The sequence below is a fragment of the Taudactylus pleione genome, unplaced genomic scaffold, assembly GCF_031769625.1.
Source record: "Taudactylus pleione unplaced genomic scaffold, aTauple2 ptg000977l, whole genome shotgun sequence".
In the NCBI taxonomy this organism is placed as follows: Eukaryota; Metazoa; Chordata; class Amphibia; order Anura; family Myobatrachidae; genus Taudactylus; species Taudactylus pleione.
The window spans coordinates 378,987-394,569 of NW_028285378.1; the positions used below are offsets into that span (position 1 = coordinate 378,987).

General features: G+C 45.4%; 1 protein-coding gene across 2 annotated transcripts in view; it reads left to right on the plus strand.

Moving 5' to 3' along the window:
- SLC49A4 (solute carrier family 49 member 4) overlaps window positions 1-15,583 on the plus strand; it is a 59,544-nt gene continuing 43,961 nt past the window's right edge. For both annotated transcript variants that reach the window (XM_088460730.1, XM_088460731.1), the window contains exon 1: window positions 1-387. In XM_088460730.1, coding sequence (XP_088316856.1) covers window positions 117-387 — 271 coding nt within the window. In that variant the 5' untranslated portion in view covers window positions 1-116. The remainder of the gene's footprint in view (window positions 388-15,583) is intronic.

Below are 15,583 nucleotides of genomic sequence, written 5' to 3' on the forward strand. Positions count from 1 at the left end.
ACCAGCGGATGTTTTGAGCGCGTGACCTGCACTTCCTCTAAGTTACCCGGCTCGCTGTGACAAGAGATCGGGATCGTGTGGAGCCGGCCCGGTAGAGGAAGGCGCAAGTCCCGGACATGGGGTTGGAGTGGAGCAGGCAGGAGGAGCGGCGGCCGCTGCTGACTGGACCCAGGGGTCCGCGAGTGTTCGGTCGGCGCTGGCTGGTTCTTCTGCTCTTCTCTCTTCTCGGCTTCCTCCAGGGACTAGTATGGAATACCTGGGGGCCCATCCAGGATTCTGCTCGGACCGCCTATGGCTTTTCCAGCCTGGACATCGCCCTCCTTGTCCTGTGGGGCCCTATCGGCTTCCTTCCCTGTTTCCTCTTCATGTGGCTGATGGACACTCGAGGTGAGTGATGGTAGTGCCCCCTATAGTCACATTCATAATAGTGTCGCTGTTCACCTCAATAATGTCCTGCTGTCACCCCTTTACCCAGTGTCACTCATAGGGCGGAATTCAATTATTTCTAGCCGCTATCGCGCCCGACGGAGCTATTCTATTCTTGCTCCTGTCGGGCGCGATCAGCAGCCAGCGCTACATTTCAGCTCGCACCCCCTGGGGGATGAGAGCTGAAAAGTGACATGTTTGGGCGCTCAAACATCACTTTTAGCGATCGCGCCCAGCACTTTGGTCGGGTTTAGCTGCTTTACTCGGCTAAACCTGACCTCTATGGGCGCGATCAGCGCGAACATCTTGGACAATTGTATAGCGGCCCGTGATCTCCTGTCACTTTAGACGGGAGATGCGGGCCGCGAATACAATTGAATTCCACCCACAGTGTTACTGTGCACCTCAATATTTATTACTGCCGTCCCCCATTGTCACTGTACACCCCAGCATGCTGGATACACACTATGCTATGTATCGTGTGGGATGTAGTCAGCATGCTGACTGACTATATCCCGACGCCGGGGTCCTGGCTCCAGAATGCTGACCACTGGCAAGCAGAAGATAAGTATCTGGGGGGGGGGGGTTATGCACTAATGGGGTGAGGTAGCATTAGGCATCGGGGAGGTTAGGTTCAGGCACTAAGGGGGGAGGTTAGGGTCAGGCACCATAGAGGGTTGGGTAGGGAGAGGGTGAGGGTTAGCATAACGACCAACAAGTGTCGGTATGTTAACCCTGTCGGGATTCTGACCGCTGGGATCCCGACTATCTGCATTACGTACCCAACCCGTATTGTATGATCTATCGTTCTGATGTGGATCGGAACAATATATTGTATAGTGCAGGCCTGGCATTCCCTAATAGAAAAACTATGGCAGGGCATGCTGGGACTTGTAGTTTCACAACAGCTGGAGAGCCACAGGTTGGCCAGGTCTGGTATAGTGAGTACGCATGATTCCATTGTTCTTGGGCGTTTTTCATTGAATCGTCCAATCTGTTCTCCTGCACGGCAGGTGGTAAAATGCAATGAACAACGCAGTGATGCTACATGCAGCATGTATGTATATATCGTGTGTGTGATGAATCGTTACATCGGTCACCGCATCTCTGGGTCAAACCATCCAGCTTTACTATCCCCTGCCTGATGTTACTGTACATGTTGCTAGTGTCACTAGATACTCCAATAATATTCTATTGTCATTCTTGTAGTGTCACTAGAGACCCCATTTTTATCCCACTGTCACCTTATAGCTTTAATATACACCTGGATGTCCTACAGGCACCCCCGTAGTGTTACTGTATATCCCAATAGTATCCTACCTTAATCCTTCTAGTGTCAATATACACCCCAAATAATATCCTACCTTCATTCTCCTAGTGTCAATATACACCCCAATGTGTCAGTATACCCCATTAATATACTTCAGTCACTGAATATTTTGTCACAGTAGTGTGATTAAACATCCCAATATCCTACCATCTTCCAGGTTATTTCTGGGTGTATAGTGTCACTATCCCCTACATGAAGTTATTGTACACACCGATAATATCCTACTGTCTAACTCCTAGTGTCACTACATATCCCAATAATGGTTGATGTAGTCTATTGGGGTGGTGAATTATGGAATACCCAAGCTGTTCCACAGCTAGGCCTATGGTCCCCATGGCCCTATCTACTTCATCAGTATTTGGCTTATCACCTGGATCATTTATGATTTCCCACAGCTTCTCCCACTTTAGCCTCATCTCCATAATGAACTTCCATATGGGGTAATCCTCTGAACTGTTCAATTTTATGAAGGTCATGCTGGTAGCTGCACTGTACGTTTTCTGGCTTGATCCAAACAAACTGGTCTTCACTGTATTCTTCACACGAAGGGGACTGGGTCCATAGCCCATTGATATAACCTAATAGGATGGTGGTCACAATATGTCGACCAGCGTGTTTGGGCGATGATTGATGTCGGAAACGACCAACGGGAGCGCGCATCGCTGGTCGTTTCCGACATTTACATCCCCGTTGTGTGCCCGATTACTGAACGATTGCACGATTACAAAGTCGTAATCGTGCAATCGCTCTATGTTATCGGGTAGTGGATACGCGGCATTACACTCCTCACAAACCAACAAAATGAAAGTAGCCTGCTGTCTGTTTCTATGATGTCAGGTGAATACTGTTTCTGCAAAAGCACCATTAAATGAATATGAATAGAATAGCATCTAATCCACTGTGGTCTGTTTCTATGATAAAAAATAGTTTGCTGCATTCTATAACAAATAGTGTAGCACAAATGAGTGACTATGAATAGAATAGCTTCTTTTTCTCAGTGGTCTGTTTCTATGATGTCAGGTGAATGTTCTTTCTATAAAATCACTATTAAATGAATAGAATAGCTTCTAATCTTAAGTGGTTTCAATAGAAAATAGAATAGAAACCACTGCCAAATAGAGCACGCCACGGCGGGTTCTCGTTTAGAAACCGCCGGGGATCGATGGGGGTTACAGTTTAGACATCAAAACCGACCTTTAGTAAATACTGTCAATTAGAATTAGAAACCGGTGTCAATTGATGGCGATTTCTGACTGGTTCTAAATGACACTAAAACCGACGCATGGTAAATTTAGCTCAAAGTCTTCTTTAGGTATAATGGTGCTCACACATGGGCAGGTTTAACAGGACGATAACAATATCGATATAGATCATATGGTCCTGTTTTTAGGTCCCCCCAAATGATCGATATTGACCATCGCCCGTGCATGCAGGCCAACCTGGTCGATATTGACCAGGTTAGCCTGGTTAGTTGTTTGGGGGTTGGTGCATGAGCTTTATGTTCGATATCGAACTTCCAGCACATGAAGGATGATCAAACAATGATTTCTGATCGTTGTCTGATTGCTCTGTGTGTACGGAGCTTAATGGTGCATACACACGGTCAGATTTTTCCTTCAGATCTGAACGATAACGATTTAAAAATCGTTCAGTTGTTCATATCTGAAGGAAAATCTGATATATCTGACATATCTGACATGCATGAACGATGAACGATGCGCGTTCCCGTTTGTCAGATAACGATATCTGACATCTGATGTGTTTGCAGTCAGACTTGGACGATTCCATTCATTTTAATGCAGTCAAAAATCGTTCAAATCGTTCCCATGACAAATCTGACCGTGTGTATGCTCCATAAGGCTTCCTTGGCTAACTCTGTAAGTGCTATATACTCCCCCCTCAGTGGTGTATAGGGCGATAGTGTGCAATAGCTGATGGCTGTGCTTGCCAGTACAAACAGATATCCCATGTAGGAACAACAGTCATTTCATTTTAGGATTTCCATGCTTTGAAAACTCTGAATTTAAACCCTTTTGGTACCACAGGATTCTTTTAACTGCTGTCCAGTGATAGTTTGCATTTAATCTTTGAAAACGACTCGCTCGATTTACGGCGTGTGTAACATCAGGTCGATTTTCAATGCTTGTTTACATTAAGCTTTTAACAGCACTCTTATAAGGATTCCTTTTCATAGTCTTCCTCCCTCGCTTGTTGGTGATATGGTTTTTGTTATTTTAAGCCTTTTGTCAATGGGTATATTTACTGGCTTCACATCTGACATTGCATCAATATATCCACGTTGAACAACTTTGAAAGTTCCTTTAGTTAAGTTTTGCAAGATTCTTAAGCCTAACAGCTGATGTGCAGGCCCTTTTCAACTTGAACTTCTGCTCTAACAGATGTTTGACACTGGCTATGTGCTTTTCTTGATCTGACAGTAACAAGTCAACCACGCACACAACAATAATGAACAGTTTCTGCTCTATTGTTTTGTGATATAGCAGTGATCAGTCTCTAACATATTAACTTAATATACCAGAAGCGGCTGCTCTGCTTCAGACCGTACCATTTTTTATTAAACAGACTTTTTTTCTTCTTGGAACTGTCCATTATAATGATCAGGAGGTTCCACATAAATCTCCATCTTCGTTCAGGAAAGCTGAATCAAAATCTAACTGGTACAGCAGTAAATCATACATGGCAGAAATGGCTATGACTAAACGCAATGTACTGTACCTTGCTACAGACTAGAAGACCACTGTAGCCATTCTCTGATTTCTGCGTATATCCGTATGCAACAAGACTGGCTTGTAATGTTCCGTCTACAGTACATTAACATCTTAAAGAATACCCTCTTGTTCTTCATTGTCTTGCGGTCAATCGACCTGTTTACAAGACTCCATATATTATTGTCATGTAATGAATGCCGTTTCTTTGTCTGTTTGCTGACTCTTTCACTTTCTTTGAGTTTGTCGTTTGAATATTTTGGGGTTCACAGAAAGCAATATTTGCAAACTCCTCATGCTATCTCTTGGGGAGCTTTACAGATTTTCTGTTCTACTGTACAATGTTGTATCCACACTGGTAGTCTCCGACTCAGACACACTTCCAGCTGTAGGCATATCCACCTAATCAAGCTTGTACTGTGATTCTTGTTCCAGCTTCATGTTAGTTGGTGCTGTTTCACAGAACACTACATCCCTTGAATTTATAAGTTTATTTGTATTGTCCCATAGTCTGTAGTCTGTATCCCTATCACTCTTAACAGTATCCAAGCAAAATACATTCCACTGACTTGGGATCCAGCTTGTCTCTTTTTTCTTTTGGAATGTGCACATAAGCTTTGCCGCCAAACACCCTGTGATGATTGATATTTGGCTTACTTCCAGACCATTACTCCGGATGTGTTTTGTCTTCGCCTTTTACATCAACTATGGGTGCACTTTTCTTTAAGTAAACTATTGTATACTACTGCTTCTGCTCAATAAACAAAAAGGAAAAAAAAGATTCCAGGTCTGCACAACTCAACATAGTTCATACTGTCTCCACAAGATTTCTACTTGCACCCTCCTGAGTTTACGAGCCGAAATCCGTGAGAAGTCAGGTGTTTGGGTGTGCTAACCAGGATTTTGCACGGGTTTAGCTGTCTTTACATAGCTAAACATGGTGCATTTGTCTGCAACAAGTGCGTTAAGTAATGCAGTCATTCCTGATCGGCAAAACAATTGAATTTCTCAGCTGGACGCCAATTACTTAGCGCCGTTCAAAAAACAAATTCCCCTCTTGTCTATATTTTCATTACTTTACTCTTTGCTTTGATGAAGTAAACATGTGGCATTCTCGTGAAATCATAGATGAAGGTGAGGAAATATCGTTATCCACTTATAAATTTTACTTTACTACACACCTCTGTATGCACAAATGCTAATGGTGCCTCGGATCTTGTTACTGACTTAGGAAGGGACAGCGGGTCTACTTATACAGCTCTCACATGCCAGTCTCTCTACTGCTCACAGCCATTCCCATCACCATTCCATCAAGGAGTCTGGATGTTATCATAACCGTGGTGGCTTAGCTACGCGTGCCACAGCTCCATAGACTGGCTTGTCTCAGAGGTAATGCCCTCTGCGAACTTGGAATAGAAAACTGTCTTCTAGGTAACTATAGCAATAAAGTTTGTCCCCAAATTTGGTACGAATAACACGCCCTGCATGTCTGTAACTGTAGTTTCACCTTTTATTCTCAGGCGCACATTGATTGGGACAATCACTTTTGTGGCTGTATTTGTCTCCAATCCCTCTGTTATAGGATCTGACGTGCTTAACTATGTAAACCATTTATGGTTGTAACTGAAAAGCCTTGTGGCTCCTGAGTCCATGTACCAGCAGTCCAAGGCTAGAACCTCTTCCTTTCGTTCTCAGGGAAAGCCCAAAGGACAGTCTCTTCCTAGACAATCAGCGACCAAATTGACCACCAAGCCTAAGAAACACAGACCTGGAGCGCCAGATGCCCTGCTTTCGAATCAGAGGATAAACCCTCAGCCTGATGGGACGGGCCTCCCTCTGGGAGATCCCAGAGTGGGAGGCCAACTTCTTCAGGTCGCCCAGTGCTGGTGTCACACCACCAAGGATGCTTGGGTAAAAGAAGTGGTCTCTCAGGGGTACGCCCTCTCATTCCGTCGAAGACCTCCCCACCAGTTTTTCTGTACGAGCCCTCCTTCCGACAAGAACAAGGCCTTGCAGATCCAGGAAGCCATAGAGTTCTTGCTGAAAGCAGGGGTAATTGTACCAGTTCCACTATCTCAACGAGGGACTGGATATTTCTCTACTGTTTCTGGTTCAGAAGCCGAATGGGTCTCATCGGCCTATCCTCAATCTCAAATCTGTGAACAAGTTCCTCAGGGTGTCCAAGTTCAGGATGGAAACTTTACGTTCCATCGTACTGGCTATGGAACCTGGGGATTACATGGTATCCCTGGACATTCAGGATGCTTACCTGCATATCCCCATAACGTCTTCTCACTAGCGTTATCTACGATTTGCTATTCTGCACCAACACTTCATGTTTCGGGCGCTGCCCTTTGGCCTATCCACAGCTCCAAGGGTCTTTACAAAAGTTATGGCTGTCATGGTAGCCCATCTGTGGAGTCGGGGTATACGACTCCTGCCATACCTGGACGGCCTCCTCTTGCTGGCGGGTTCTCCAGAGGTGCTTCAACACCACCTACACCTGACGATCGCTTGTCTACAAGCGCACAGGTGGCTGATCAATTGGAGAAAGTCCTCCCTAATTCCCTCACAAAGGATTGTTCATTTGGGAGCTTTTCTGGATTCTCACCAGCAGAGAATCTTCCTAACTCTGTCGGGTGTCAGTACACTCGGCGATGCAGGTTCTAGGGTCCGTGCTGTCCACATTCGACATGGTGGCATATGCTCAGTTGCTGCAGGGGCTGATCCTCTCTAGATGGAACGGCTTAACCTACCAGATCAAGGCTCAGACGATGGTGCTCTCTCCGGCGGTGCACCTGTCTCTGTCTTGGCGACTATTGACACCTCATCTCACCAATGGTCGCCCCTTTTGGATCCCGGACTGGTTACTCCTCACGATGGACGCCAGTCTCCGGTGCTGGGGCGCAGTGACCAGTCCACGCTCATTTCAGAGCAGTTGGACAGCAGTCGAAGCAGCCCTGCCCATCAACATATTGGAACTTCGAGCCGTGTACAGCGCCCTCATGATGGCAAGTCACTTTCTTCACAGAAAGCCAGTGCAGGTTCAGTCTGACAGTGCCACCACAGTGGCTTACATCAACCATCAGGGAGGCACTCGAAGTTTGGCAGCAATGACAGAAGTGTCCCTTATTCTGTCGTGGGCAGAGTGCCACCTCCCGGAAATTTCGGTAGTGTTCATTCCAGGAGTTCTCAATTGGGAAGCGGACTTCCTCAGCCGTCACGACCTGCATCCAGGGGAATGGTCTCTTCACCAAGAGGTGTTTCAACTCCTAGTGGACAAATGAGGTCTCCCAAAGGTGGACCTCATGGCCTCCCGACACAATCGCAAGTTACCAGTGTACGAGTCCAGAACAAGAGATGCTGAAGCAAGCTTTGTGGGCGCTCTGTCAGTAAAGTGGACTTTCCAGTTTGCGTACCGTTTTCCTCCAGTATCCCTGCTTCCTCGTGTTCTTTGGAAGTTCAAGCAAGACTGAGGTACAGTCCTGCTGGTGGCTCCAGCTTGGCCCAGACGTCATTGGTACTCAGATCTTCGGGATCTCTCCATCGACACTCCGTTCCTGCTGCCTCATAGTCCGGATCTGTTGTCTCAGGGTCCTTCCTGTACCCAGACCTGGATCGTCTGTCTTTGACAGCGTGACTCTTGAGACATCTATCCTAAGGTCCAAGGGATTCTCTAGCTCCGTCATCAGCATGATGCTCCAAGCGCGTAAACCTGCTTCAGCCAGGATATACCACAGGGTGTGGCATACATATTTTCAGTGGTGTCGCTCACGGGATTACGACCCTCGTGTTTCGTATTTCCAGGATTCTGGCATTCATTTAAGCGGGATTGGACCTCTGCCTTCGCCTGGCCTCGTTGAAAGTGCATGTCTCTGCACTGTCAGTGTGGTTCCAACAAAGGATAGCTCCGCTCCCGGATATCCACACCTTTCTACAAGGTGTTCTCCGAATTCAACCTCCCTTTGTCCCCCCCAGTGGCTCCTTGGGATTTGACGGTTGTTCTTTGGGCCCTCCAGGGTCCTCCATTTGAACCACTAGATTCGGTGGATCTCAAGTGGTTGACAGCTAAGCACCTCGGCTGTTCAGCTTTGTAAGGTGGCCACGTGGTCTTGCATAGAACCTTAGAAAGGGCTGAATGGATTTGATACCTTCGCCTCTCAGGATGCTTCCTTTGGGCGGCGGATTCTCCTCTCAGCGCAGGAGCGTCCCCACCCTTAAAAGGACTGCTTTAGGACATCCCCCAAGGTTTCACTGCGGGTGCCTATAGACCCTGAAGAAGAAAATGAGTTATGGTAAGAACTTACCTTTTTGTTAACTCTTTCTTCGAAGTCCAAAGACAGGACACCCGTCCTGACGCACCTGGCTTCATATGGGCTAAGTCAGGGCTCGACAAATCCCGGTCGCCATGGCGACTAAGATTTTAGTCCTGGCGACTGGGATTTCCAAGCCACCCCCCCGCCGCCGAGAAGCTCCCATTTGTCGGGCGCCGCTGAAATGTTACCACTCCTGAGCTCCGGCGTCTAGCTTCCCCACGGGCACTATGGGAGAGACGTCATGACGTCTCTCCCGTAGTAACGAGGAGCGGCGGCAGCCGGAGCTCACTCCTGAGTCCCAGCGTCCGGCTCCCCCTACGGGCCTAATGGGAGAGACGTCATGACGTTTCTCCCATAGTTCCGAAGAGCGGCAGATGGCAGCGGACGCAGGATCCTGTGTTTTTGTTTTTTTTTTGTTTGTTTTTTTGTGCGCGGCACACTTTAGAGGGGGCTTAGTACTGGGGGCACTATTAGACTGGGTTTAGTACTGGGGGTACTATTGCAGGGGGCTTACTACTGGCGGCACTGATACTGGGAGCACTATTAGAGGGGGCTTAGTACTGGGGGAACTATTACAATGGGCTTACTGCTAGAGGCACTATTTCAAGGGCTTACTACTGAGGGGCACTATTGCAGGGGGCTTACTACTGGGGGCACTATTGCAGGGGGCTTACTACTGGGGGCACTATTGCAGGGGGCTTACTACTGGGGGCACTATTACCGGGAGCTTACTACTGGGGACACTATTACAGGGAGCTTACTATTGTGGGCACTATTACAGGGGGCTTACTACTAGGTTGAGGGGCACTGAAAGGGCATGTGTGGTGGTCTATTCAAGCTTTCTTAATTTTGGTAATGGACGGTGGTCTGTCTCCTAAACTTTGAAGATGGCTCCTAGATTTTACAAAAATTTGTCGAGCCCTGGGCTACGTTGCTGCTCACCGGTTTCCCATCTCCTTCTCTGTGAGTGTGATTCTTGAGTGTTCCAGTCTTCCTTCTCTTTTTTCTCCTCCGGCTACTTACCAACTGAGGTGCCTGTGGGGAAGGGTATAGGGAGGGTGGACCAGTGCGTCCTGGGAGCTAAAGCTTTAACTGCGTGGTGCCTGGGATCCAGATCCAAGGTCTCCCTGTGGACCCTATGGACTTCGAGGAAAGAGGGTTAACAAAGGTAAGTTCTTACCATAACTCTCATTATTACCCACACATTTACAGTACATGGTGCCCTGTGCATACATTGTCCCTTTAAAGGTATTGCTACAGCAACCTTCAGTGCCGCGGCAACCATTCAAGCCACGTGTGGTCAGGCTTCGGCCACACCCCTTAATAGTCTCCCCCAATATTGCAATTTGAATGTCCCTTCCCTGCTTCATGGGGCTAATGGGCACCTTGAATGGGTGAAATCAGCACCCAATACATTGTTGCCCCAATAATGTCATAGCCATGCTGTGATAGGTACACAGAAACTACCCCCTGCTTTATGGTGCTGTTAGACACTTGCTATTATTTACAAAGAGTCCAGATTTAGGGCCTTATTAAATTTGAAGCGAACACCCGTTATCGGTGACAATTTAGCGCTGATGACGTAATTTTCGCCTGTTTCAATTATCCCCGTATTCACTTTCAACGTCTTTTTTTCGCCGGTGCGAAAAGTCTTTGTTAAAAACGGGGATACCGTTTCACCATGTTTTACATGGTGGAAAAGAGTGCAGAATTGGGATTTAGGGGTGCAGGCTTAAAATAAAAAAAATAGCCTGCACACCTGGGAGTGTCCTTTTTAAAAGTTATGTGTCTAAAAAAATTGTCAGGACTTGAATTTTTAAAAAAATCATTTAAGGGACTTAAAAATATGCTTCCACCCATTTTCATTTACCCCAAATTTGATGTAAGTAGTTAGCTTTTTTTTTTTTTTTTGTAAGTGCTATTCTGCACCCCTTGTTCACAGGCACCTGCCGAGGCTATTTAAAACCTCTGCTTACCGTCAGCAGGCAAAAATGGGGGTACCCATAGTGATCCCCCATGTCTGGACATCTTTAGGGGGGTCCAAGGAACATTTCAGGAAAACTCCCTGATTTTTTTTTTTTTGTGATAATTACCTTTTCGCCGGGTCCCGTTTTCGCACAATCCTAATTAAATACGGGGATAAAGCGGCCAAGCGCCCAATACTTTATCCCCGAAAAACCTGCGATGATGGCGAAAAGTCCGACCTCTGACTTTTCACCATCAAATTGAATATGGCCCATAGCTGCTGCGTCGCAAAGGAGGCGTTTGTAGTAGAAAGGAATGGACATGCGCAGAATCGGTGCTGCGCATGTGCCGACATCCCACCATTGGATTTGTACGTAAACTATCAGGTTTGTGTACAAATCCGAATCTGGCCCAAAGCTCCCATATTCTCTGCAGTGTCCAAAACACATGATAGGCGATAGCCAATTAAATGCCGTTTTGAGATCCGAGTAAAACCGAGCCTGCACATCCCTAAAATTATTTATATATATATATATATATATATATATCTAGTGTTCCCGCTAGGCTGTTTTAGCGGGGCGCGGCGCCCTGCCCTCCTTCTGGAGGGCAAAAAGCGCCCTGCCCTAACAGCCTGCGGGAGCCGTTCTCACCCGCGGGACGCAGTGTCCCGCGGGTGGACAAACATGCGGTGACCCGGTCACCGCCGGGGAATAGACGCCGGGCGCATGCGCCCGGCGTCTATTCTCCCTTTCTGCAGCGCTTGGAGGCTGCCCGGCATGTCCGTAAGCGCCGGGCACGCCGCCAAGTATGACGCGTCTTATAGACACGCCCCCTTTTTGTAACCACGCCCCCTTTTCGGACGCGCGCGCACAACATTGCCCTCTCTAGCTCCGGCGACACACACACACACACACACACACACACACACACGTTGAGTCTCCCATATCCAAAATGCTTGGGACCAGGGGTATTTTGGGTATCGGAATATTCCGTGTTTTGGAATAATTGCATACCATAATGAAAGGTCTTAGGTATAGGGCCCAAATATAAACACAGAATGTATTTATGATTTATATACATCTTATACACACAGCCTGAAGGTAATTTTATACAATATTTTCAATAATTTTGTGCCTCAAACAAAGTGTGTGTACATACATGAAATGCATTTATGTGTCATATACACCTTATACACACAGCCTATAGGTCATTTTATACTTTAGTTTTAATAATTTTGTGCCTTAAACAAAGTTTGTGTGCATTGAACCATCAAAAATCAAAGTTTTCACCATCTCAGTCATGCTAAAAATATTCCGTATTTCGGAATATTTGGATATGGGAGATATATATATATATATTTCTACCATTGGACTATCTTTCACTCTTGGGAGAAAATGTAATACCCTGCCGTATGCTGACATCATCGTGATTCCTGCCAGTTTGACCGTTTTTTTTTTTTTTTTTTTTTAAAGCGCCTATGATTTAAACGGCAAAACAAAGTTGTTCTGCCTTTTAAATTATTGCCGCTGTAAAGAAACAAAACTGTCAGACTCGCCAGAACCACGCCGATGCCTTACATTTCTCACTTGGTGTCTGCTCCTTATTGTTGAATGAGCATTTTGGACCCGTCATTCTCTAGGCATTGTGTACAGATGTGAGCATATTTGTTTGTACCCTCACAGCTCCATGAAACAATGCTTTCTTTCTCCTGAAAAGTGATGAAATGAAAAGCTATTGTCTCATGTATACCAGCATGACTTTGATATGTCATAGAATAAAGCAAAGAAACTGAAAAAAGATAAAATTTTGCTTGTTCTCCGAAGATATTATAAAATGGCCTCGACAGATTTGTTGATTCCCTTTTAAAAAATCTGGGAAATAATTAAATTATAGTGATAATGATGACTTGAAGTAGCATCACACATTTTTACTTTCCTTTAGAAGTCATACAGCCTGTTCTAAATAGAGAAAAGTAGTCACTGAGGTGTTTTGGTCTCCTATGGGGATATTAAATTCTGAAATTTCTGCTTGAACCCCCCTGAGGAGTGAGCAGATATCTGTCTTAAATGCTGGCCGCGATGCTGTTTTTCAGATTAGCGTGGTGGTAACAGGCTCACGGCCTGCACTTTAGTCGGAGAATGCCAGTTACTGCGACTAAACAGCCAGCTTAAGGCGCGGCAACCGGCATTCTCTGGCTTAAGTTGTTTAGTCAGACTTAACAGCGCGCTGAATTGAATAGCTCTGGGAACACCTTCCCGGGGCTATTCAGCATTGTGCTGAATTGAATTGTCCCTAAAGTGTGCACCACACTAAACATGGACCTGAAAAAAAAGCAAAGGAGAGAGTTGTCTGAGGACATCAGAAAAAAAATGAAACAAGCATGTTAGAGATTAAAGATCTAAGACCATCCACAAGCAGCTTGATGTTCTTGTTTCTTCAGTCACAAATATTATTAAGCCGTTTAAAGTCCATGGGACTGTAGCCAACCTCCCTGGATGCGGCCGCAAGAGGAGAATCGACCCCATATTAAACAGAATGATTGAGAGAATGGTAGAAAAAGAGCCAAAGAAAACTTCCAAAGAGATACAAGCTGAAATCCAGGGTCAGGGTACATTAGTGTCTGATTGCACCATTCATTTATTGTGAATAATGGGCTGCATAAAAAGGACTGCACTTTAAAAAAAACCAAAAAACAGATAATCTAGACTGGAGTTTCCTAAAATGCATATTGACTAGCCGCAATGCTTCTGGGAGAATGTTCTTTTGGCCAAATGAGTCAGAACTGTAGCTCCTTGGTAAGTCTAAATTCACAAACGCAAAAATGTAAGCTTTCAGGAACACCATAACTACTGTGAAACATGGTGGAGGCTCTGTTATGTTTTGGAGCTGCTTTGCTGTGTCTGGTACAGGGTGCCTTGAATCTGTGCAGGGCACAATGAAGGCTCAAGACTATCAATGCATTCTGGAACAAACATAGGGCCTTACTTAGATTTGGGAATAGAGTAAAATGGAGCAAGTAATGGTGTACCTGGACAAACCATGTTGCAATGCAAGGTGTGCAAGTACTGTACATACATACTTTATTTTCGTATGCGGGGTAAATTGCAATTTAGATTTCGGTTTGGACAAACTCCTCCCAATTCTAATTCTCTGCACATTTTAAATCTGCCCCACCTGCAGTGCAACATGGTTTTATCAAGTTGCACAATTACTTGCACGATGTGTGTACTCGGCCGATGAACGATGCGACGGACAACATATCAATCTGTCGATGCGATGAATGACCCTGTGGGAGCGCGCAGGGTCAATCATAGCGGGTACACAATGGCGATATGTCGGCCCGATCCGCTGGATCAGGCGACATATTGTCTAGTGTGTACACACCATTACTCTATTCCCAAATCTGAATCGGGCCCATGCTGCCCGGTGTCTGAATGCTTTGTCTCAGTTGCAGACACACAGCGAAAAAGCACCCAATAATGAATAAGAACAAAACATTGAACTATTCTGAAGTGGCCTTCTATGATCCCTTATCTGAATCCTATCAACTATCTGTAGAAAGAGCTGAAACATGCAGTCTGGAGAAGGCACCCATCAATCCACTCTTCCTGAGCAAACTGCTCCAGCTGTTGACAGGTGCAGAAGTCTCATTGAGAGCTACAGAAATTGCTGATTGCAGTGATTGTCTCTAAAAGTTGTGCAACAAAATATTATGTTATGGGTCCCATCATTTTTGCCCATGCCGTTTTTCATTTGTTTTATTACTTAAAATATTCTGCTGTATCAAAAATCAAGTGCAACGTGCTTCTCTCCTCTCTCTCTCCCTTGTTAGGCCCAATATATAGTTATATTGTCTGGAAACATTTCATACCTATGTATCTGATTATATGAAGATATATGGAGCCGCAGTTAGACATGTATAACATTGTGATGAAAATGAGCTGTATGGACTCAGTGGGGACATATAAGTTAGAAGAGATGTTTATACGCATGCAGGGGTTAAACTCTTGGCACAACTAAGGCTCATTGTGCACTGAGGAAAGTGGCGGCTCTGCTGTCTTGCTTTGTTTTAAAATGCAGAAGTTCCTGCTCAATGGTGAATCTTGTGGTTGTTTTTGAGGAAACTATAATCCGTGTGCTAGTTACATTGAGTGTGTTATATGTTTGTGTCCAGGCTGTAAAACCATCTCTGCTTGTCTGTAATGGAACGTGCTGTCACGTATATTGGGACATGAAATTGCTTACTTGGAAATGTAAATATATTTTTAGTATCACAGCAGCATGTCATGTTCAGAATGTTTGCGTGGCTCACTAGTTGCCGGTTAGATAATTAGAGAGCTGTCTATCCTCATACACAAAACACTTGTACTCTTGACAACCTGCTACTGGGGCTGACATCCTGGCATCTGCGGGCTGTGGAAGCTGTCGCCCGCTATAGCGCTAATGTGACTTGTCATATGGAAAGTCGGCTGGCTGATAATGCAGCAACCTGCACATTCTAGACAAGAAAACCACATGGTGCTTTGTCTAACCGGAAGTTGTAGGGGGCACAGAATGAAGAATTTCCCTAATCTGATTTATAGAACTTCCAACTCAAGACTTACGGCCGTTAAACGCTGAAAAATACTATCCCTATTCCCATGCACGGCAATTATAAATACAGAGATAAATAAATAGTGTGTGTGTGTGTGTGTGTGTGAAATGCAATGTAAGAAAATATACGAAAGCTACAGTAATGCAAGAATGTTACAGGTTACAGATTGGTGTCTAAAAGATCCAGTAACTGTAATGAGGTAAATGAGCAGACATACAGAAATGTG